The sequence below is a fragment of the Myxocyprinus asiaticus genome, chromosome 7 (assembly GCF_019703515.2).
Source record: "Myxocyprinus asiaticus isolate MX2 ecotype Aquarium Trade chromosome 7, UBuf_Myxa_2, whole genome shotgun sequence".
NCBI classification, from domain to species: Eukaryota; Metazoa; Chordata; class Actinopteri; order Cypriniformes; family Catostomidae; genus Myxocyprinus; species Myxocyprinus asiaticus.
The window spans coordinates 52,978,034-53,001,909 of record NC_059350.1 but is presented as its reverse complement, the minus strand read 5'-3'; the positions used below and the strand labels follow the sequence as shown (position 1 = coordinate 53,001,909).

Genomic DNA, 23,876 nt, shown 5'->3' with positions numbered 1-23,876 from the left:
GTCTGTCTTGTCTGTTTGTCTGAATTTCATCTATCTATCTGTCTGTCTGTCTGTCTGTCTGAATTTCATCTATCTGTCTGTCTGTCTGTCTGTCTGTCTGAATTTCATTTATCTGTCTGTCTTGTCTGTTTGTCTGAATTTCATCTGTCTGTCTGTCTGTCTGTCTGAATTTCATCTATCTGTCTGTCTTGTCTGTTTGTCTGAATTTCATCTGTTTGTCTGAATTCCATAATTGCATATCTATCTGTCTGACTGACTGTCTGTCTATCTGTCTGTCTGAATTCCATAATTTCATATCGGTCTGTCTGTATGTGTGTCTGTCTGAATTTCATCTAGGGCTGTCACGATTATGAAATTTGGCTCACAATTAATTGTCAAACAAATTATGAAGATTAATTGTCTGGTTTTGGGCTGTGACGATTAATTATCTCGTTAAGGGCTTTCACGATTAATTGTCATAAAATTGTCATATTTTTTTAAGGTGTGCTTTTTTTCGGTATGTGTGCTTCATACACTGCTTCATACACTTTAAGACGTCTCCTCCTCTTTGTCACTGCATGTCATTAACCGTGCATGAACCAAGAACATTTGCCATTACACGATCGTTTAAAGTGGAACTAGAGTGCTTTGCGTTCACTTTTATTTTCACGGAAGTTTGGCGCAAGCCTCTGCTGACAGCACGCGCATCAGAGCGCTTCACACGCATTTCAGGACAGGATCTGGTTGACAAAAAAACATGCTGTTCATGGCATTTATACAGTATATTCGCTTAAAATTCTCTTATTATATCTACAGTATTTGTCTGTCTGTCTGTCTGAATTTGATCTATCTATCTGTCTGTCTGTCTGTCTGTCTGAATTTCATCTATCTGTCTGTATTGTCTGTTTGTCTGAATTTCATCTATCTGTCTGTCTGTCTGTCTGTCTGAATTTCATCTGTCTGTCTGTCTGTCTGTCTGTCTGAATTTCATCTATCTGTCTGTCTTGTCTGTTTGTCTGAATTTCATCTATCTGTCTGTCTTGTCTGTTTGTCTGAATTTCATCTATCTGTCTGTCTGTCTGTCTGTTTGTCTGAATTTCATCTATCTGTCTGTCTTGTCTGTCTGAATTTCATCTATCTGTCTGTCTGTCTGTCTGTCTGAATTTCATTTATCTGTCTGTCTTGTCTGTTTGTCTGAATTTCATCTGTCTGTCTGTCTGTCTGAATTTCATCTATCTGTCTGTCTTGTCTGTTTATCTGAATTTCATCTATCTGTCTGTCTGTCTGTCTGTCTGAATTTCATCTATCTGTCTGTCTGTCTGTTTGTCTGAATTTCATCTATCTGTCTGTCTTGTCTGTTTGTCTGAATTTCATCTATCTGTCTGTCTGTCTGTCTGTCTGAATTTCATCTATCTGTCTGTCTGTCTGTCTGTCTGAATTTCATCTATCTGTCTGTCTTGTCTGTTTGTCTGAATTTCATCTATCTGTCTGTCTGTCTGTTTGTCTGAATTTCATCTATCTGTCTGTCTGTCTTGTCTGTCTGTCTGAATTTCATCTATCTGTCTGTCTTGTCTGTTTGTCTGAATTTCATCTATCTATCTGTCTGTCTGTCTGTCTGTCTGAATTTCATCTATCTGTCTGTCTGTCTGTCTGTCTGTCTGAATTTCATTTATCTGTCTGTCTTGTCTGTTTGTCTGAATTTCATCTGTCTGTCTGTCTGTCTGTCTGAATTTCATCTATCTGTCTGTCTTGTCTGTTTGTCTGAATTTCATCTATCTGTCTGTCTTGTCTGTCTGAATTTCATCTATCTGTCTGTCTTGTCTGTTTGTCTGAATTTCATCTATCTGTCTGTCTGTCTGTCTGTTTGTCTGAATTTCATCTATCTGTCTGTCTGTCTGTCTGTTTGTCTGAATTTCATCTGTCTGTCTGTCTGTTTGTCTGAATTTCATCTATCTGTCTGTCTGTCTGTCTGTTTGTCTGAATTTCATCTGTCTGTCTGTCTGTTTGTCTGAATTTCATCTATCTGTCTGTCTGTTTGTCTGAATTTCATTTATCTGTCTGTCTTGTCTGTTTGTCTGAATTTCATTTATCTGTCTGTCTTGTCTGTCTGTCTGAATTTCATTTATCTGTCTGTCTTGTCTGTTTGTCTGAATTTCATCTGTCTGTCTGTCTGTCTGTCTGAATTTCATCTATCTGTCTGTCTTGTCTGTTTGTCTGAATTTCATCTGTCTGTCTGTCTTGTCTGTTTGTCTGAATTTCATCTATCTGTCTGTCTGTCTGTCTGTTTGTCTGAATTTCATCTATCTGTCTGTCTGTCTGTCTGTTTGTCTGAATTTCATCTATCTGTCTGTCTGTTTGTCTGAATTTCATCTATCTGTCTGTCTTGTCTGTCTGAATTTCATCTATCTGTCTGTCTGTCTGTCTGTTTGTCTGAATTTCATCTATCTGTCTGTCTGTCTGTGTTTGTCTGAATTTCATCTATCTGTCTGTCTGTCTGTCTGTTTGTCTGAATTTCATCTATCTGTCTGTCTGTCTGTGTTTGTCTGAATTTCATCTATCTGTCTGTCTGTCTGTCTGTTTGTCTGAATTTCATCTATCTGTCTGTCTTGTCTGTCTGAATTTCATCTATCTGTCTGTCTTGTCTGTTTGTCTGAATTTCATCTATCTGTCTGTCTGTCTGTCTGTTTGTCTGAATTTCATCTATCTGTCTGTCTGTCTGTCTGTTTGTCTGAATTTCATCTATCTGTCTGTCTTGTCTGTTTGTCTGAATTTCATCTATCTGTCTGTCTGTCTGTCTGAATTTCATCTATCTGTCTGTCTGTCTGTCTGTCTGAATTTCATCTATCTGTCTGTCTGTCTGTCTGTCTGAATTTCATCTATCTGTCTGTCTGTCTGAATTTCATCTATCTGTCTGTCTGTCAGTCTGTCTACCTGTCTGTATTTTTATCATTAAATTTTTACTGTCTGTCTGTTTTTCTACTTTTTCTGTTTGAATTCCATCATTATTTTTTATCTGTCTGTCTGTCTTAATTTGATCTATCTATCTATCTGTCTGTCTGTCTGTCTGTCTGAATTTGATCTATCTATCTGTCTGTCTGTCTGTCTGAAGTTGATCTATCTATCTGTCTGTCTGTCTGTCTGAAGTTGATCTATCTATCTGTCTGTCTGTCTGTCTGAAGTTGATCTATCTATCTGTCTGTCTGTCTGTCTGAAGTTGATCTGTCTATCTGTCTGTCTGTCTGTCTGAATTTGATCGATCTATCTGTCTGTCTGTCTGTCTGAAGTTGATCTATCTATCTGTCTGTCTGTCTGTCTGAAGTTGATCTATCTATCTATACATCTGTCTGTCTGAATTTGATTGATCTATCTGTCTGTCTGTCTGCCTGTTTATCTATCTATTTGTCTGTCTGTCTGTTTTTCTGTTGTTTTTCTGATTGAATTCCATCATTATTTTATATCTGTCTGTCTGTCTGTCTGAATTTCATCTCTCTATCTGTCTGTCAGTCTGTCTGTCTGTCTGTCTGTCCTCGCTGGTACAGTGTATAATTTGAACTGGTTGTGTTTGGTCGAGGTGTTGTGGCACCCATCACTGACGTAATCACATCTGGAATACGCATCTGTTTCAGGCCTTTTCTGGCAGTTGAATGGCTGCCAGAATTATTGTGGCGCTGCAGGTTTTCTGTTGGCTAAAGAATCATTGGGCATTACTCAAACAGTTTAGAGAGTCTTAAATTATTTGAAGAGGGATATGTTTAACTTTAGGTGCTACTGTGCCTCTGTGTTTAGCTTGGCACTTCGGTTCAATATCCCCTACATGCTCTGTTCTCCTGTGATCCAAAAATAAAATGTATGTTAGGCCAGTTTAATTCTAGTTTGAGTTTATGACAGCATATTCATTATTCCTTTTAGGTGGATGGACTGCAAATCTTCATGAGTCATATCCATGTGCTAAGCTTCTGTTGACACAATGTCTTACTAAAATAAAACTTTGGCCTTCTTTTCTTTTTTCTAGATTCTCGGACAGAAGATAGTGCCTTCTCTGATGAGGTTCCTACTTGAAGCTGCTTACCACTCACATTCTACACTGTAAACAACACTAGCTTAGCCTCCAATGCGTCTGGCCCTACGTATTTTTCACGCGACGACTGAGTGCGACAGACTACAGTGATAACATCTCTGACTTGCCAAAGCACAAGGAAACCGACAGTCTTCGTCCATTCACAAACCGTTCATAGATATTGTTCCAAGCAGAGCCATTGCATTCAAGTGGCATAAAGGACATTTTGAAGACAAATCCATCAGTTTTACGGATGTCCTCGAGCATGGTTGCGCTAGTGTTGTGCACATGGGACTACATGACTGATGAATAACTTGGCAGAGATTGACAGCTTCACTGTTAGCGGCCATCTCCCGTGCTACAGCCAAAGGGGGTTTGAATGTGACAGCTCTATTTAAAGGTCCCTGCAAACTAAAACAACACTCAACTTCATTCTGACAGTCTGTAGATTATTTCAGCCCAAATCAAAACTATCCCCAACACCTTATAGTGAAGCAGCCTACACGTTTCAGCACAGCTTTGCTATGGCTTTAAACATCGCTTCGATGCGAGACACAAAATGGCTCACTCTCGAGGTGTGCCGACAGTTTCAGAGGGGGACGTGCTCACGTAGCGATGAAGAATGCAAATTCGCGCACCCACCCAAGAGCTGCCAGGTGGAGAATGGAAGGGTGATCGCCTGCTTTGACTCGCTGAAGGTAAGGCTAAAAGCTAGCGTGACATTTCCAGGTGTTTGTTTTGCATCAGCCATGCAAATTAAAGGAAAGTCTTGTAAACACGACTTTGCTTAGTCATGTATGTGCTTGGAACTCGTTAATACAATTACTTCTTGATGCATTTTTTCATTTGCGGAACACAAAACTATCCCTTAAACTGGTAAAATCACTGCAGTGCTCAGCTATGGATGTTCTGTTTGCGTTTTTTTGCATCGAGAAAATCATACGACCTTGTGTGCATGTGTGCATACATCGCAGTTTCACAACAGTTTTAAACGTGGAACATCCAATTCGATTTTAGAGCTAAAAATTTCCTTAAATGTAATTCCACATTGATTAGTGCACATAAACACAATTTTTGAATGTTGATCAATTTCTATGCAATAATTATTATGTATATCAGGCTGGGGAGCTTGCTGTACCCAGTAATTGACCAAGCAAACTGGTGCGTCAACAGATTTTTGAGGCAATTTTTTTGTGTTGCTGGCAAATAGCTCGTCTTAGTGCAGCACTCTCAAATTAGAGTGCATGTGTCAGCTTTGCCACACTGCATACTGCACACTTCAAATAATGCTGACCTATAGACTGAAAGGGCAGAGCGGATCTCCTGTCCAGGCAGTTTTATATCTTTGCCTCTAATGTTACCATGCCATGTCCATCATTTATCATCGTAGCTGGAGGTCCTATGAAAGTCTGTTCTTTTTTTGGATGGGAAAGAAACCTTGACCACACACAACACTAATAACATAAATGCAGTGATGAAAATTAAAGCTTGCATGTCAGATGTTAGCGCACACATTGACACAAGGCTTATTAAAGAGATAAAATAGCGGATGTACACACATACACCTGTGAATGCACATCAATCAAATTCTATATTAATGTGCTAAGTCAACATATCTACAGGATCATCTACAGTAAGGCTAATGAACTTGGCAGAACAATTGTTTATTAGCTGTGTTTGCTAAGGCAAATATCACTATTACTATTGCTTTGATTTGAACAACCCCCTAACCTGAAGCCAGTGGTTCCCAACCCTGTTCCTGGAGGCCCCCTACACTGCACATTTTGGATATCTCCCTCTTCTGTATTCTGTTATAATTTTAATTCTAATTTATTGCAATGGAACGCAAAACCGTTGCGAGGGAATGCAAAACTTATTGCGAATGAACGCAAAACTTACCGCAAGGAAATGCAAAACTGTTTAGAGGGAATGCAAAACTTTTTGCGAGAGAACCCAAAACTGTTGCAAGGGAATGCAAAATTTATTGCGAGGGAATGCAAAATGTATGCGTGGGAATGCAAAACTCACTGCAAGGAAATGCAAAACTGTTTAGAGGGAATGCCAAACTTTTTAGAGGAAATGCAAAACTGTTTAGAGGGAATGCAAAACTTATTGCGAGAGAACCAAAAACTGTTGCAAGGGAATGCAAAATTTATTGCGAGGGAATTCAAAACGTATTGCAAGGAAATGCAAAACTGTTCAGAGGGAGTGCAAAACGTATTGCGAGGGAACGCAAAATTTATTGCGAGGGAATGCAAAATTGATTGCGAGGGAATGCAAAATTTATTGCGAGGGAACACAAAACTGTTGTGAGGCAATGCAAATCGTATTGTGAGAGAATGCAAAACTGGTACTAGGGAACGCAAAACTTATTGCAAGAACATGCAAAGCTATCTCAGAAAAAAAGATGCCCTTGTTGTCCTAAGGGGCTTTGTAGGCAACATAGCAGCATAGCAATGTGTTAAAAACCACCTCAGTAGTCAAGCACCACTAACATATTCTTTAATCAAGTTGTGATTAATATTAATACATTTAATTATTTATTAAATATTTGTGTCCTTTATCGCATCGCTATTGCCACCGTTTTCTAAAAGCAATACACCATGAGAGACTATGTGTTAAAGTGATTTGACCACTTTTTTTTAGAGTTTTTTAGGAACACTGATTCGCATTGTGCATTAACCCTTATTCCCTTAATCATGGTAAAATCACTGTAACGCGCAACCTCTCGTGGTTTATTGCTTTAGTCAAAGGATAGTACATTTTGAATGGGTTTTGGTGCCATACTGCAAAAACAAAGGTGATCTTTTTCGATTAATCTGGGTCACCTAATGTATCCCGACACAGATGGTCATGTAGTGAGCAATGCAGCAGCCTGTATACTTTAATGCAGCGCTATGGCTTGGAAACACTGCGCTGGTGACATTGACAAATGCACAGTAAAACTGGAGCAGGTCTTTAATCTCAAGGGAATCGTACACTTAAGGCAGCGCTTACCTTCCTGTGCTCTGCAGTCCTTACCTTTAATAAAAAAATCATCAACGGCTTACACAGCTCTGGTGTTTATCTCACAAATTAGGCAAGGTCACTATGTAGGTCACTGTCAAAGGATCATGTTACAAGCGCTTGAGGCAACAAGGCATGCGGGTGATATCAATACAGTGAACTTGTGAGGCCTTGCTTGTTGTCTTGGTCTTGTTGCTATAGAGTTTGTCATAAAGCTGAATATTTTGAAAAATGCTTTGAATTAATAGGCTCTTAGATGTGTTTATGGCAACACTATCACAGGCCTAATCGTGATATGCTATGGTTTAAAAGGATTAACCATAGTAATCTAACTTTTTGTTGTTTTTTCTGCATTTCAATAGGCCAAGTTGTCTTAAATCATATTAACCCGTGACCTGGCATGCTCAGGCTTTAAATTTTGCATTTATGTTGGCAACGTAACCCTAATGCAGCAAAAGTTTTTTTTTTTTTGCATTATCAGCTGTTCTATTTCTGTTATTCAGAAAGGAGGTATAGTTGAGTCAAAGGTCTAGTAAATGACTGTAATTTGCGATCGATTTATGTCTATTACAGCAATCCAGGTCTGTCAGAGGTGATGACTGTCTAATGCGTTAACAACTGCCTTTGGGTAGGATCAATTTGAGATTTCTTGTGTAAGGTCCATTTTATGGTCCTATTCAGTTTAAAATAGGATGGATGCTATTATTTGTTCTCCAATCTCAAAATGCAAATGTTGTATATCTTGACCATTTTTTGTGGCTTTCATGAATGAAATTATTTTACTTACGGGTAGCACTTTACAATAAGTTTGTATTCTTTAACATCAGCTAGATACATTAGTTAACATGAAATATTAATAAACAGCACATTTTTTAGCAGTTATTAATCTTGGTTAATGCTAATCACAACATACAATAATACATTTTTTAAATTCAAATTTGTGTACGTTAACATTAGTTAATGCATTATGAACTATGATAAACAAGCAAAGAAATGTTTTTATCTTTATACAGTAACTTTAACCCTTTAAGCTCTGAAGGTGTTTTTAAAGATTTACCGTTTCAGTGGCTACGCAAAATTAAAGGCTTATATCTCGACAAAACAAACAAACAAACAAACAAAAAGTGTTTGGTACCATTGTAAAGAAAACTTTAAAAATTTTGTGATGATATACATCAGCGCTACTCAACACGCGTTATGTTGACATCATCAAAATATATTTATCAATATCAAATGTATGATTAATGTGGTGCCCGTTTTCAAGAATACTTATGTTAATTTTCTGTATCCCTGAATCACAGTATAGTTAGTGCAAAAAAATGGCAATAATGCAGCAAATGAATTAAACAACAAAGAATATTTGAGTATAGCTGATGTTACATGAGAGCGGCGTTCAGTATGTGCCCAGCCGAGTGCTCTGTCATTCAAACATGTGCATGCTCGAGAGCTCGAGAGTCACTTATTACAGTGCAATTCTGTGTCAAACTCGTTTGAATACCTGACCATATTTGTATGATCATCACGATAACAGTAATATCAGAAAAAATAATAGTTTATCCTGCAATAATGGCATGAGACGTCTTCATGCAATTGATTATTCATAAACTGCATTACTTCACAGCAAAACGCTAAAGAGGGTGAACAAATCCTAATGATTTGTCACTGGAGCAGTTTTGGAGTAAGTACAGGAAATATATCTTTTGTTTTTGAACGTATTGGATCTCAGGTTTGTGTGCTGCTGAACACTCATTGTCTGTTGGTTTACAATGTCTTTTTTCAGTTCTGTAGGGAAATTTCACCATTGTTTTATTATAGTAACCACAATTTAACCATGGTATTTGTAGTTTAACCATAGTAACCACAAAATTAACCATGGTTACTAAAGTCATGGTTACTACAATAGTACTATAGTAAAACCATAATTATTAAATGAATTAAATATTAATGCAGTAAAACCATTGTTAATGGTTTTAACAATGAAGGGTCACATTACTACAAAATTACTATATTAAATCCATGGTTTCTGCCAAAAGACCATGGTGATTACAGTCATGTTAACTACAATATTACTATAGTCAAGTCAACTCTGTAGTAACTCATAGTTAAACTATGGTTCATTTTTGTAAGAACTGATCATCATCTGTCTGTTTTCTTTATTGCATTGAAAGTGGCTCTTTGAAAAATTTAAACTAAACCATTAGAAAATGTATCTGTTACACCCCTAATGTATATTTTATACTTTAAAAATTTATTCTCACTATAAAATTTGTACTATAAAATTAATAAATCTATAATCTATTAATAAATATATATATAAGAATTACTAAAATTAAGAGTGCATCCCTCAAGGCTTTAGTGGTCCTGCTTTGCAGCCCCAGAGCTTTCCAAAGTCGAGTAGCCCTGATATAGATTATGATAAATTCTGAGACTCTCTGCCTGAGAATCTGCTGAAAAATAAAAAATAAACATTTTCTTATTTTTCTGATTTGACATTATGTAACTCTGGGTGTAAATAAGATAACTCTAGGAAAATGCTTTTGTTTTGTTCCCAATCATGTCAACTGTAACTGAGGAAAAATTTGTGTTGATACAATAAAGCAATGAAATGTTATAGCATTACAAAAATAATTTATCATGGTGTCCAAAATCATCTTTATGTGTCCAACAGTTTCTCCAAAAAAAAAAAATAAATAATTGTACATAAGAACTAATTACACATGCAAACACAGCAATGACTAAGGGTTTTCATAGAATACAGACATGATTTTAGTAATGAGATTTCACAGAATGAGATTCATTCTGTGCCATTTGAGTCATCATTGAGTCTGTGTCTGGCGCCAAATGTAACAGTCACCAATCACATGTCTCTCTGCCCAAATATGGATGATTTTTGCACCGATCTGAACCCAGTCCAGTTGGTTTAGCATTCCATGATGCTACATAATTTCTGATTACATCATCTGATCCAGGAAAGCTAACGTGTTTTCAGCCAGATTGCAATGTTGTGTGCACATTGTGCTTTGTGTGGATTATCTAATGATCTATGCATCCGATTATCTTGTATGTGGGCACGTTTGAAAGATAATCACCTCCTCTATGTAATGGTATGTTATATTGTATGTTCTGTTGATTTTACTTTAAGTTATAAGTGAAAATGCGACATATAAGCAACACCTGTTCACATGAAACATAAATGTGCCCATCCAAGCATAAAGGGTTAACAAAGGTAAATAAATGCTGTACAAATATATTATTCATTGTTAGTCCATGATACCTAATGTATTTACTAATGTTAACAAATTGAACCTTATTTTAAATTGTTACCTTATGCCACGTCCACACTAAAAAGTTTTCGTTCGAAAACGCACCTTTTTTCTACGTTTTGGCCTTCCGTCCACACTGAGATGGCTTTTTTGTCCAGCGAAAACTGAGATTTTCGAAAACGCTCTCCCAAGTGGATACATTTGTAGTATGGACAGTGAAAATGGAGATATTCGAAAACGATTACTTATTTCTTGTCATGTCACACAGATCCATTCAACCCAAAACAATCAAGATGGCGGCCCAGGGGGGCCTGGGTAGCTCAGCGAGTATTGATGCTGACTACCACACCTGGAGTCACGAGTTTGAATCTAGGGCGTGCTGAGTGACTCCAGCCAGGACTTCTAAGCAACCAAATTGGCCCAGTTGCTAGGGAGGGTAGAGTCACATGGGGTAATCTCCTCGTGGTCGTGATTAGTGGTTTTCGCTCTCAGTTGGGCTTGTGGTAAGTTGTGCGTGGATCATGGAGAGTAGCATGAGCCTCCACATGCTGTGAGTCTCCGCGGTGTCATGCACAACAAGTCACGTGATAAGATGCGCGGATTGACGGTCTCAGAAGCGGAGGCATCTGAGACTTGTCCTCCGCCACCTGGATTGAGGTGAGTAACCACCACGAGGACCTACTAAGTAGTGGGAAGTGGGCATCTTTTGTCTGGTCTGCGTCAAATAACTTGTATTTTAGTGAAGTGAACTATTTGTAAATGTACCAGTTGAGGTCATTATTGTCGCTTAAAGTCGAACATGAAATCATAATTGACAATGTTTACTCTGTTAAAACATGTTTCTGGTGTAATTAATCAGTGCATGTTAAAAAGGGTTATGAATGCCGTTTCATGTTGACTTTAAGTTAACAAGACCCAATGACCTGGATTGACTGGTGCTGTCAAATGCAAAATTGCTCACAATCTTTTTATTTCATCTCCAAGTGAGTAGACCCAAACACTCTAATTCATAGTGCATGAGTTAGATTAAACTTAACATTTATATTAATAATTTGATTACATTCAAACCCCACACAAACCTTGAGGTCATGAGTGAAAAACTGACCCAAACCCAGACTGAAACCCAATAGCTTATTGAGCCCCATTGGACTTGAATCAAGTAGCAGACCTTTAGAACTAAAAATGCTGCTTATTTGCAGATGCCGTTTTGCTACATGGGTTCTATCTAGTACACAGGGGTCTATTGAATTTATGTTTGTGGCTCCTGGGAGTCGACAGTCATCAGATTCTCTTGCTTTTGAGAAAACTTGGGCTGCCCGAGGTGCCGTGGCGACTCGTGAGCTCCACTGACTGCGTTGACCTTGCAGAGATACACAAAAGGGTGAGTTGTTTCCTAATCAGCCATGTGCTCTGCATTAAAAGATAATGAATATGGTCAGGTGGCCTCATTTATACCGTTCACTGTTTCATTGTGACATTGTCCTGCTGCTCTCAGCATTTGTACTGCGTTCGTGAGACTGCTGTTTGTCCTTTTAAAATGCAGGCGTGCGCTGTGCTGCATTGTGCTGCACATCCTGTCCAGACCAGCAGAAAGAGGTGCGGCAACATGCATGCTTGTAAAGACCACTAAAGAAGTTTTTCAAAGCAATTTTCAGGTTTGACTACAGTAAGACATCATATTCAAAGCAATGACCTTTGATGCAACAAGAATTGGAGTATCAAACTAAAATTTGCGACACTAGGTTTTTCAGTAGCATGACAGTAGCTCAGTTTTCAAAATAATGTCATTTAAATTAACAAACAATTCTTTCCAAAATGTAGCAGTGTAACGTAATAAAACTATATTGCTTTTTTGTATGATATTGCGTGCATAGCCTTGCAATCATAGCGAGTTCATAATCAAACACACTTTACTGTATGTCCTCTCTAAAGTAGTGTTGCGAAACGATTCATTTAATTGGATTGGTTTGTTCGGACTGTACATTTCAATGAACCAGTTAATTAAAAAATTTGCAGATTTGTTAGTAGTGTTCCCAAGATACTACACAAAATTTCCGTGTCAGTGATGTGACGCTTATCGTTTGTTCAGATCGAATAAATTATTTAAAAATAAAAATGCAATTCCCACAATTACTTGAATCTGAGTTTTAAGTCATTTTGATATTTTTTTTCTGGGGCGTGTCAAAAAAGTAATTTGGTGTAACTGTCCGGAGACAGAATAATAATAAAAAATAAAATCGAATTCTAATTAAAAACTGAAATTCTTGAAAAAAAGAAATGATTGCATGAATATTGCAGAATAGTCTTTTATTAATGTTTCTTTAAAAAATAAGCAGTGAATCAATTGTGTTTTAAAATATTATTTTTATTAGAAAAGCTTGGCGTAACCAACATGTAGGCTGCCGTTTTGTTGTTTATTTGGACAAAAACCATAAAACAGAGAGGACCCTCAAGACCCTGAGTGTGAAGTTTTAAAAATATATATTTTATTTTGACATTTTTATGAAAAGGCATATTTTGTTCAGGTCATTTGGTGTTTGAAAACTTATTGAAAGTAATGATTAAGTTGACATATAAGAGGTCTTTCTACTATAAAAACATACTGTAAATTTCAGAATTCAACACTTAATCCCCAATACAATAAAAGCATTTATTGAAACCAAGCTGCAAAAACGTCTCGTTCTCTACTTCCGCGACTTTCCTACTTTACTAGGGGTACATTCATTCATTACTGCCTCTACAGCTCAAAAACATTAACACCTAATTAAAAACCCTTGGCCACGCCCACCGGTGCTTCAGTTCGTAAACATAGAGAGAGGGACAAACAAGGCCTAGTGTGGCCTAACTATTCCTGAAAACCAAAGGGGACCCATCTGGACTATTTTCAATAATTTTTGTATTTAAACATGCATAGACAGACGTCTGTGACCACTTGATACATATCTCCTGCTGCTTTTAAAAGATGCAGCGTCAAGTTACAACTCTGAAGAGGAGAATTCAGCTGCTTTTTCTTAATGTTTTAAGCACAAATGCATTATGGATGCGTTTTTTGGCTCATATCAATGTGGATTGCTTGTGAACAGTCATACAATGATTCAAGCTTTGCAAAGACTGTTATTGAAGGATGGGGCAGTTAAAAACACTTGGACTGGCAAAACAGTAATTAAACAGTTCCGTTCATGAATATTTCAAATGTCATAACTGTTTGATAGTTTATGGTGCCGACATCCTGTTTACACCAGGCGTGTCCGTTGACGGGATGCAACGGCTTGAGGCTGTCTACACCGGGTGCGTCGACACGAACTTTCTAAACAATTTATTTGTGTCGTTGGCAGTAGTAGAGCCAACACATGCAGTGCAAAAATGGACCGTGACATCTGTTTAATAACGGACACTTCCATGGAAGACAGCATTATTGATTATGATGGGTTCTATTGCTTTTGATGCAACGCAACTCTCGTGTCCGGTGTAGACAGGGTGTGAATGTTAACAGTTATGCTTGAGATGAACAGTTTAATATATTCAGATGCAATGTGTTGGATTTGCGTTATGTGTAACCCCTAAAAATAATTAATAATTCAAAACACTGTCCGTCATTTTGATAGATAGGCCTACAAGCAAGAATCTCCGCTTAAACCATTTTCACGTGGTATATCTTCTCTATCTCTCGGTCTATGGCGTGCACGCGAAAGAGAGAAGAGGAGAGCGCTCGCAGCCGTGTGAGACTGAGAAAACGGCGTTTTGAATGCAAAACTAACTAATGTGCCTCTTTTAAAAATACTTGGTATATGATGCATCAAGGAGTTTTTAATCTGATTGTAGGTTGCAATAATAAGTTCATAACTTTGGGTGTAAGATCAGCTGTCACTCGCACCGGTGCAGCCAAATAATTGTCCGAATTCACACGCAGTAATTTTCACTCGCAAATGCTGGAGCTCTGCAAATACCATGGCACACCGGCACACCTGCCGCGGCACACCGTTTGAGAACCAATGCCCTAAAATATAGTTTTATAATGTTGTGGAGCTTGTTCATTCTCTTCAGATTGAGTTTCAAAAATGGCTGAATTTAAGGAGCTGCACGATGTTAGTCAATTATAACAGTGGCCGTTCACGTTAAGGAGGCGTTTAGACCAAAACCGAGCGTTTGAGACAGAGGGCCAGAGACAGGGTGGAAAATGATCATATATTGCTAAATTATGACTGTTTTAATGCAAAAACAATTTTATCAGTGGACCTCAGGGAAGATAATAAAACTATAAAAAAGAGCATTTAATGACCCCTTTAAATTAACTATAATTCACTATAATTTGATTGTTAAATTAATGTGTTAATACTTAATGCTATCAGACAAATTAAGATCCCATTGTTTGTGTCGGATAAACTCTGCTCTGATTTTCTAAATAAATTATACAGAATTTTCATAATTTAAAAGACACTGCTCCCTTAAATCGCTTCAGTGAAGTTAGCTGCTTTTCACTGGTAATTTAGAACGTAGCTAAAAAAAATTATCTCAAAAAGATGCATCGTTGAAATTAATAGGTTAGTAGGTTGTAGTTTGGCAAGATACAGTTTCAAAGTAGCTTCCCCAAAACTGTATACATCTATAATGCATTTGTACTCTCTAACCTGGTTAGTTGGAAGCTGGCTGAACTGCAGCTGGGTGACGGTATTGACAGAGAGACAGGAAGCGGGCGCAGAAGAATGGGGGATGGGAAGGAGAGACGTTCCTGTGTTCCTGGATATTATACAAATGCCAGAGTCATGTGATGGTGCCTGACACTGAATAGCCTGTTGTTGCTGATTCTCTTTCTGTCGTGCGTCTCGAGTGATGTCTGTGCTTGACAAGTCACTATGACTCGCATCATTTGTAGCCGTCAACTAGACCGTGTCCTATTAACAGCTCATGTATGTCAGCTTGTACACACATTGGTTCTGTTTAAAAACCTAGTGAGCTGTCAAGCTGGTGGTCTGTTTTTGTCCCTGACCGATATATAGTATTGGTGGAGTGTCTTTTGCATTATTAATGTTACACCTGTACCCAGGTTTATTTCTTTCTTTGAAAGATAAAAAAAAAAGGAATTTATAAACTCTAAACTTTAGAGTACTAAAAGTTCTAAACTTTAACTCTAAACAATCCTAAAATACACTGGGGACTTTTATTTTAAAATTGACAGAGATTTTGTCCCGTTATAGTACTCTAGATATAAGTGTTTAACAAATTAGAGTTATGTAATCTCGTCAATGAAATTACTGACGAAAATGTTAGTTGACGAATCATTTTTTGTTCCGTCAGTGATAACAAAGACGAGATGAAAAATCAAAAGCATCATAGCCATAATCAAACAATTTAATACATACAGTTCACAAAAATATGACGAAAAAAATGTATACTGCAATATATTAACAATGCACTAACAAAGACTATTTTTAAAAGAAAAGATAAAGAATTTATTCACATAATCTACTATGTGCAAGTGTCCTGTATGTGATATTAATCAGCTATATTAACAAAATAAATGTTAGAATACCACTTACACCTGCACGGACAATGAAGCGAATAAATAAATAAACATGAACTAAGTTACGCGCTACTCAGAATGTGGATATTGAATACACCGTTTCCTTAAAAACGCACTACACGTAACGCACTATAAAGTGTAAAGAATTCACAAGTAACATCTACAATGTGTCTAATACTTCAGTATATTCATTATATATTATTATTTCAGGAGCTCAGGTTTTCAAGACCATTTTCTCCTATTGTTAATGTTGATAAATCTTTAATATATTTGATACGTTTAAATAGTTAAACGTTTGTAAAAATAATAATTTTTGAATGCTTGGTTTAAGTTTGGTCTGTTACAGATTTAACTAAAAAGTTATTTTCGTTAACTAAAATTATATTCCATTTTTACTTAGAGTAAAATTGACTAAGTTAATAAATATGACGACACGAAATATTGACTAAATTTAGGCTTAGACATTTTCGTCAAAAGACGAAAAATGTAATAAAATATAGAACAATTATAGTATGTTCTATAAAAAGCATCCTATATATGAGATAAATCATCTATATCAACAACATAAATGTAAAATTACAACTTACATCTGCACAAACAATGAAGCGAACACGTTAACTTGAATTGAAGTTAAAGAATATGACGAAAAAATAAATACATTTTTGTCATGATGGAAAATTATGACTAAAATAAAAAACTGTGTAAAAAGTAACACTGTAGTCCATATTATCCCAGATGGATTTGAGAATTTAACTTTTTGTACAAAGAAGTTAACATGGTCGAATTTTGGTCAAATTTCCACATTTTCTTACATTTGTTTAGTGACTTATTTTTCATTTTATGTCACAATGTTTCTTTACTTTTTTTATTTTAATTTTTTTTGTGCAAAATTCTAAAATTGTATCTTTATTTCCAGGTTTAAATGAAAACATCCCAAATTTTCTATGTGTTAATAGACTTTTGGATGCTGCTGTATTTCTTCTCCTAGTAGTATCTGATCATGGGCACACTCTTTAAGTTGTCTCATTTCGACTGAAATGGGGATGTTCTACATTTTTGCAGTGTAATCCACTAAAACATGCCGCACCCTCAGCAGAGCAAACATGCAGTGGAATGTGTACCACGCAGCAGGGTTGCGATCCCCCAGGTCATTCACAAAACAATGAAACGCTGACTTGAGCTTACCGTTGAGCTGCTGTAGAGGAGTGACTTTGAGTTCTGCAGCCCTCTCATTCCTGACCAGGGCCTCCCGTAACCCCCGCCGCAACACGTCAGACATAATTTGTCCATGTGACTTAACAGACCTGGGGTGGGGGCTTCATCATGATTGCAGGACATGATATGTCTCATGACTCCCAAACAGGAAATAGTTTAGGACTGGGTGGTATGACAGTATATATACCATGTGATGGTAGAAATATTTCCAACAGATTTTTCTATACTGTTCCTCCTGAAGTAGATATATTTTTTGGCTATCGGTGAACAGGATTGCTTTGCGTTGTTTACATGTGAGAATGATGAAGAAAAATTGAGTACATTGAAAATACAGAGCAGGAAGGTTCCCAAACAATGCAAGACAATGAAGAACTTGTTATAAAGGGGTGTAACACGAATTTAAGTTCAGTTGTTTACATTTAATGAGCAACATCACAACTTTTCGCATTAATATAGAATAGAGGTAGACTGATATATCGGTTTTACAGATTTATCGGTGCCAGTAGTTGCTTTTTGGAACTATCGTTTATCGGCAAAAATCTATGTCGATAGTTGCCTATTTTTTATTCCTCCATGATTATCTTTCATCATTGACAATATTCATCCATATTTTTTTATCCTCACTTCAATGCATATTTTGATTAGCTAATGAAGTATCTAAATTGAAGCGAGGGCATGCAACAAAAAATGCGTCTAGGCCTATAATGAAACGTGTCCAATCAGCGCATACATCATGTCTCAAACTTCATATCTTGTAAATAATAATAAATGGTCAGTGGCGCCAGTCTGATATTTCTTAGTAATAGAGGTAGACAGATGTATCGGTTTTACCGATTAATCGGTGCCGATAGTTGCTTTTTGGAACTATCGGTTATCTGCAAAAATCTGTCGATAGTTGCTGATAGTTTTTTGTCCGCCATAGTAAATAAATGTTTAAACAAAATGCACATTATAATTTATTCAAAATAAAGTTCTTTAATACACAATATAAATGCTCTAATTTTAAATAAGAGTTTCTCATTTATATTTTATTTTTAAATAAGTTTTTGTCATTATTATCAATCAGTCATTTAATTGATTGATCGATTGATTATAATTATAATCACATTTTAACTTTTTAAAAATATAAATATTCTACATTCTATCAATTAATATTATATCATGAAATTGTATATATAATAATGATATGAGCTGTCACTGTTTGAAATAATATGTAGCCTACAATTTACAAGCAATAACATTGAGTTTACATTTATTTAATAGCATGCACTAAAAAGGTAACTGTCAGTTTAAGAGTTCAGTGAGCATCACGGTGTTCCGATTCATTAACGAGAGAGGAGTCTCTCTGTTTATCACATTTTTGCTATGGGTGATTAAAATTAATGTTTCTTTTTACTTTTTTATCCGACTGTAAATGTAATGGTAGCCTGCTGGATAGTAGCTGTGCAGTGTGTAAACCTCAATCCCCTGGCCTCAAGAGGTGCACTAGCGACTGACACTAGAGGCTGTAGCCTTTAGACTCCTCGTTAATGTGGCCACCTCCCATGCCGGAGACACTGGTTCGAATCCCGCTCGTAGCCAGTTATATAAAGAACAGAGAGAATATTAAAGAAACATTATTCAATAAAAGTCAAGTGTGTGGATTTCATCTTTGATTGACACACATTACACTGAAGAAATGGTCAGTTTTAATTTCAAGCACTTTTCAACAAAACAAGGCGATTTTCCAGGTATTCCAGTAGTTTAAATTACTTAAAGTACTTAAAGTAGCTAAATTTGAGCACTTCAGAAACCTTATGATGTTTGACGGCAATTTCATTTATGATCACATGGACGGAAAACAACGTTCGAAACATTCAAAATTTTGCCTTGATATGGTTTGTCAATATAAAATTACTCACACTGTGCTGTAAGATTTTGGTCGCACTGCGCTGTTGCCCCGCTACCGCAGTAGTCGTTTATTGATGTCACGTCAGCTGCAGCTGGTTAGCATTTCTTGTTGCTCTTACTGTCAGCTGCAGCTGGTTAATGCTGCAGTGCACCTGCATGCCTTATTTCACTGCCTTTCTTAAATGTTATTTCTTTTACATACCTATCTGTGAGGATCCAGGAATCTGTTATGGAATATTGCGATATTAGCAACAGACCTTGAAACAGTTCTTGGCTCCCTGCATCTACATTCTTTCAAGTGGATACAGCTACTGTTTCTAATAACACACTTAGTACATGGACCTTTTTATTTGTCAAACACACTTGACCTGAAGTAGTAGAAAGCAAACTAAATTAAAAGCAAGATAAAAAATAAATAAAAATTCATACATAATAAAGGAATTTTATTGGTTCTATACAAATTAAAGGAGTATTCCGTGTTCAGTATAAGCTCAGTATGTGCATTTGTGGCATAATGTTGATTGCCACAAAAATACATTTCTACAAAAATATGGGTTACACTGAGGAACTTGGAAGTGAATGGGGCCAATCAGTAAACATTAAAATATACACTTTTTTTTTTTTTCACCCAGTTTGGAATGCCCAATTCCCAGTGCGCTTTTAAGTCCTCGTGGTTGTGTAGTGATTTGCCTTAATCCGGGTGGTGGAGGATGAATCCCAGTTGCCTCCGCGTCTGAGACCATCAACCCGTGCATCTTATCACATGGCTTGTTGAGCGCATTGCCACGGAGACATAGTGTGTGTGGAGGCTTCACACCATCCACCGTGGCATCCGCGCTCAACTCACCACACGCCCCATCGAGAACGAACCACATTATAGCGACCACGAGGAGGTTACCCCATGTGACTCTGCCTTCCCTAGCAACTGGGCCAATTTGGTTGCTTAGGAGACCTGGCTGGAGTAACTCAGCACGCCCTGGGATAGCAAACTAGCGAACTCCAGGGTGGTAGCCAGTGTCTTTTTACCACTGAGCTACCCAGGCCCCTTAAATATACACTTTTTTAAATGTATAGCCACAAGACATAAACAGTATGCGTGTTAACATAATTTTAGTGTAATAAAATCACTTACTGAACTTTTCTGTGTTAACCCTTTAGCTCAAATGGGCCCCGGCCCAAAACATCAAACTCATCAAATAGCCATGTGTTATATGTTATTGGAAAGCTCTCAAAGAGAAGAAATGTTTTACTCAGATACAAAAATATAGCGAGTAATAGCTAAGTATATGTCTTTGTCATACATGTTACATGTAAACAGATGTTGCTTATACGCCTTGTTTTCATTTATAACTTTATGGACAAAAAAATATCACATACCATTAGTTACAGTAAGTGATTATCTTTCAAACGAGCCCACACACAAGGTAACCGGATATATAGATCATTAGATAATCCACACAAAGCACAAGATTAAATATGACCACCAGGAGATGGCGCCAAGTACATAACACAGACTCAATGATGACTCAAATGGCACAGAATGAAACTCATTCTGTGAAATCTCATTACTAAAATCATATCTGCATGCTATGCAAACCTTTAGTCATTGTTGTGTTCGCATGTGTAATTAGTTCTTATGTACAATGTTGATTACCATAGTTATTTAAAAACAAAAAAAGCGAAAGTGACTTTTGTATCACTAATGTTTGTTATTTACATTAAAAATGGAATTCAAGATGACCATGAACTTTATGAGCGAAATGTTCTTGAAGGCTTGCAGTTTTGATCCGATGGCAGATTAAAACAGTCAGCTTTTGTATAATTTACGCAATCTCAAAACATTACAGTTTCTTAGCAGTACTACTCGTAAACTAAAATAGGGCCAAACCATGTGATTTTCTCTCGACTGAGCAAAAGCATATACTGTCCAATCAAATCTGCAGTCATTTTGCATCACCAGTGATTTCCCACTGTATTCCCCTTCCAATGATGGATCTGCTCCCATTCTGCGGTTCCCGTGGTGATTGCTTCCACCGCCAGAGACTAGGATGGATAGACTGGGAGGCCACAGCTGGTGTTGGAAGGCCTAGATGCTTTAATGAGCACAGAGCCTTTGAAATCAGATGCCTTGTCTAATTAGACTGTAACCTTTAAGTTACTGTTGGACTCCCAAATGGAGAACCGCTTTGTGAATATCGTTTAGCCTGCATGAGAGATAGCATTCCTGCTTATCTGCCATGTAATGATGCATCCGGAAGCTTAGGGAGATCCATCAATGTGACCATTGATGTTAAGGCTAGGAGGTCACCAATCTAGTTCACTCGTGATTAGTAATTAGTGGTGTTTGTTAAGGCAAGCATCACTATAGAGCACAACAGTTTTTCAGCCATCTTAGTTCAAGAAGTGTTTTTCCCATTAATTTTTCCCTTGGGATTTCTTTACAGAAACGTTACTCAGCCAGCTCCAAGGTGCTTCATGGATTGTTAAAGAAAACTCAATTGCAGTTACATTCAATATATAACATTAAAAAAAAGAGTTCTCATCGATTTCTGATTGGACACATTTTAGCAGCAGTCTGCAAAAACAACACGTGACCTCGCCCAATAAAATCTACACTCAGGATGTCCACTGAGAGTAGGTATGGACCACTGATATATATATGGAACTGGATCGCTGACGCAACGTTAAACTGCCAGCAGGTGGTGAAGCCACCGGACATGTTCAAGCGGCCATCTTAGTATGCCCAAACCACCATAAAGCATCAAAGACTGACAGGCGAAAACAACTCCGTTTCACCGTCTCTGACCTCTGGGTACAATAGTTGCATTTCTCCCTCTAGTGACAGTCATGTTAAATGTTTAATTAGCATGTTAATGATAATATTTGTTTACGAGGGAGAAGAGATACGCAGATCGCGATGTCAGAGCATTCACCTGCCCTGGTGTTCAGTCAATCAGTGCAGCTCAACGATCAGCAAAGGAAGTGGCAATACTGTCCACAAGTTTTAATGTAAGTAGGAAAAGCTGTAATATCTGATTGTTTAAGGTGACAATAGGTCCTTACCCCCGAAAGGGACTTTAAAAAAGTCATACCGGGAATTCTAAATCACCCTAAATGCCTGGGATTTGCTTGTTTTCATATTGAAGTGCTCTCTGTAGTCATACATGGATGCATGTCATAAATACATGTTCGTTTGCCATTTAAATCTAGCGTATCAGTTTAATTTAACCAACATTGCTTTGCGTGTCTCCCTCAATCTCAGCACCCGCTGCACGTGATAGCGGGAGAGAGAGCGTGTGCTCTTACTCAAGTGACTGTGAGAAAAAGGCACTTTTTGATGAAAACATAAAACAAGTAACTCTGAACAAACACTTAGATGATCATAATAAATAAGTCTGAAAATATCTGTTTGTATCTTACCTCAGTTTCTGTGAACTGTTTACATTCAGCTGATCTGTTCGCCGATGAAGTTTATTAGTGGTGGATACTGTTCGATACAGATATACATAACTCACTTGGGCTTTCAAGAAACAGGAAAAATTCCCGACTTTAAATAAATAAATAATTACATGTGTGGGACGTTTGCGTTCTAGGGATGTACATGCCGATTTCAGATATAAATGATTGAATGATTAATGTTTACTCGCTGAAATTAGATTATTTCCTATTAACTCAATAGGGACATTGGAATGTTTGGGCATAGCAACATGGCGGCGCATTGGCTTCACTGATATGACGTCATGAGCAATCCAGTTTTATATATACTGTATATCAGTGGTATGGACAAGTAGGGACCGCAGAGCGCCCCTCCCTTCCTCTGTCTGGTGTGGCACTGGAGGTCGAGACCGGACACAGCAGGGTTTTGGCAGGGTTCACGGATGAAAGCAAGACTCGCTGTGGCCAATTTCACACCCAGCAGACGGCCGCACCACTGATCTGGCACGACAGGTGGAGGATACTAATTGGCAATGTGCATTTTGTTGCAGATGGGTAGAATCTGACGCAGAGCTGCCAGCGTGAAAAATGGGTGGGGGGGAGTTTGTCAACCCAATTTTAAAAGTGTGAGTTTATTTTTGGGTTGAAGCAAATAAAAAATGTATGTCACGATAAAGTTATTTTCGCTTAAAATTAGAGCTGTCAATTGATTACATTTTTTTATCGAATGGTATGCCGATTAATTGATCGAATTAATCACATATATAAATAGTCACTGATAAAAATGATTCTATAATAATATATAGTTATATTTAAATAATTATAAATAAAAAGTATATATTATAAAAAATAATAATTCAGATAATTAAATTGCATTACATTATTGTGGCAGACGAGTAAAGCATTGATAATACAAAAATTGGCTTTAGAAGGCAATATATTTTTTATTTCCATTTAATGAACATAAGCCAATAATTGATCTACAGTTCACAGCAATCCATTTTGCAACTGAATTCGTCAATCAGTCAGAGATTTATTATGAGGGCTTTTCTAAGGACGCGTTAATGTACACCAGCATCAGACGGACACTTATGGAGCGTCGCGTCATAAACATACCGTTTTTAGTTCGCTGTGTCAAGTTAAATGTAGTTTGAAACTTAAAACACGTCTTGAGATTCATGCGTTCGGATTTGCGTTCCATAAAGCTGTATTTAAATGCAAAAACGCGTCCTCTTGTTGTGCTGGCTGCTGTCGGAGAGTGTGGGTTGTTCTCTGTATAAGCTGCGCATTGCCTATACAGCTGAAATTTCGCTTACTGCCCCCCAGAGAAAACAGGTGGTACTTCAAGCTAAAATTGCTTTGATGATAGACATTTTCCTTATTATGGATCAGGGACATGATTAATTGCATTCATTTTTTTAACTCATTATATTTTATATAATTAAGAGCACTAATTTAACACATTAAATCAACAGCCTTACTTAAAATTCACAAAAAATGGTTTCATGAA

At 37.2% G+C, this 23,876-nt stretch overlaps 1 protein-coding gene across 13 annotated transcripts in view; it reads left to right on the top strand.

The window, feature by feature from the left end:
- Positions 1-23,876, top strand: part of LOC127443851 (muscleblind-like protein 2a) — a 100,630-nt gene that overhangs the window by 22,794 nt on the left and 53,960 nt on the right. For all 13 annotated transcript variants that reach the window (XM_051702834.1, XM_051702833.1, XM_051702828.1 and 10 more), the window contains exon 2: positions 3,992-4,734. In XM_051702834.1, coding sequence (XP_051558794.1) covers positions 4,561-4,734 — 174 coding nt within the window. In that variant the 5' untranslated portion in view covers positions 3,992-4,560. The remainder of the gene's footprint in view (positions 1-3,991; positions 4,735-23,876) is intronic.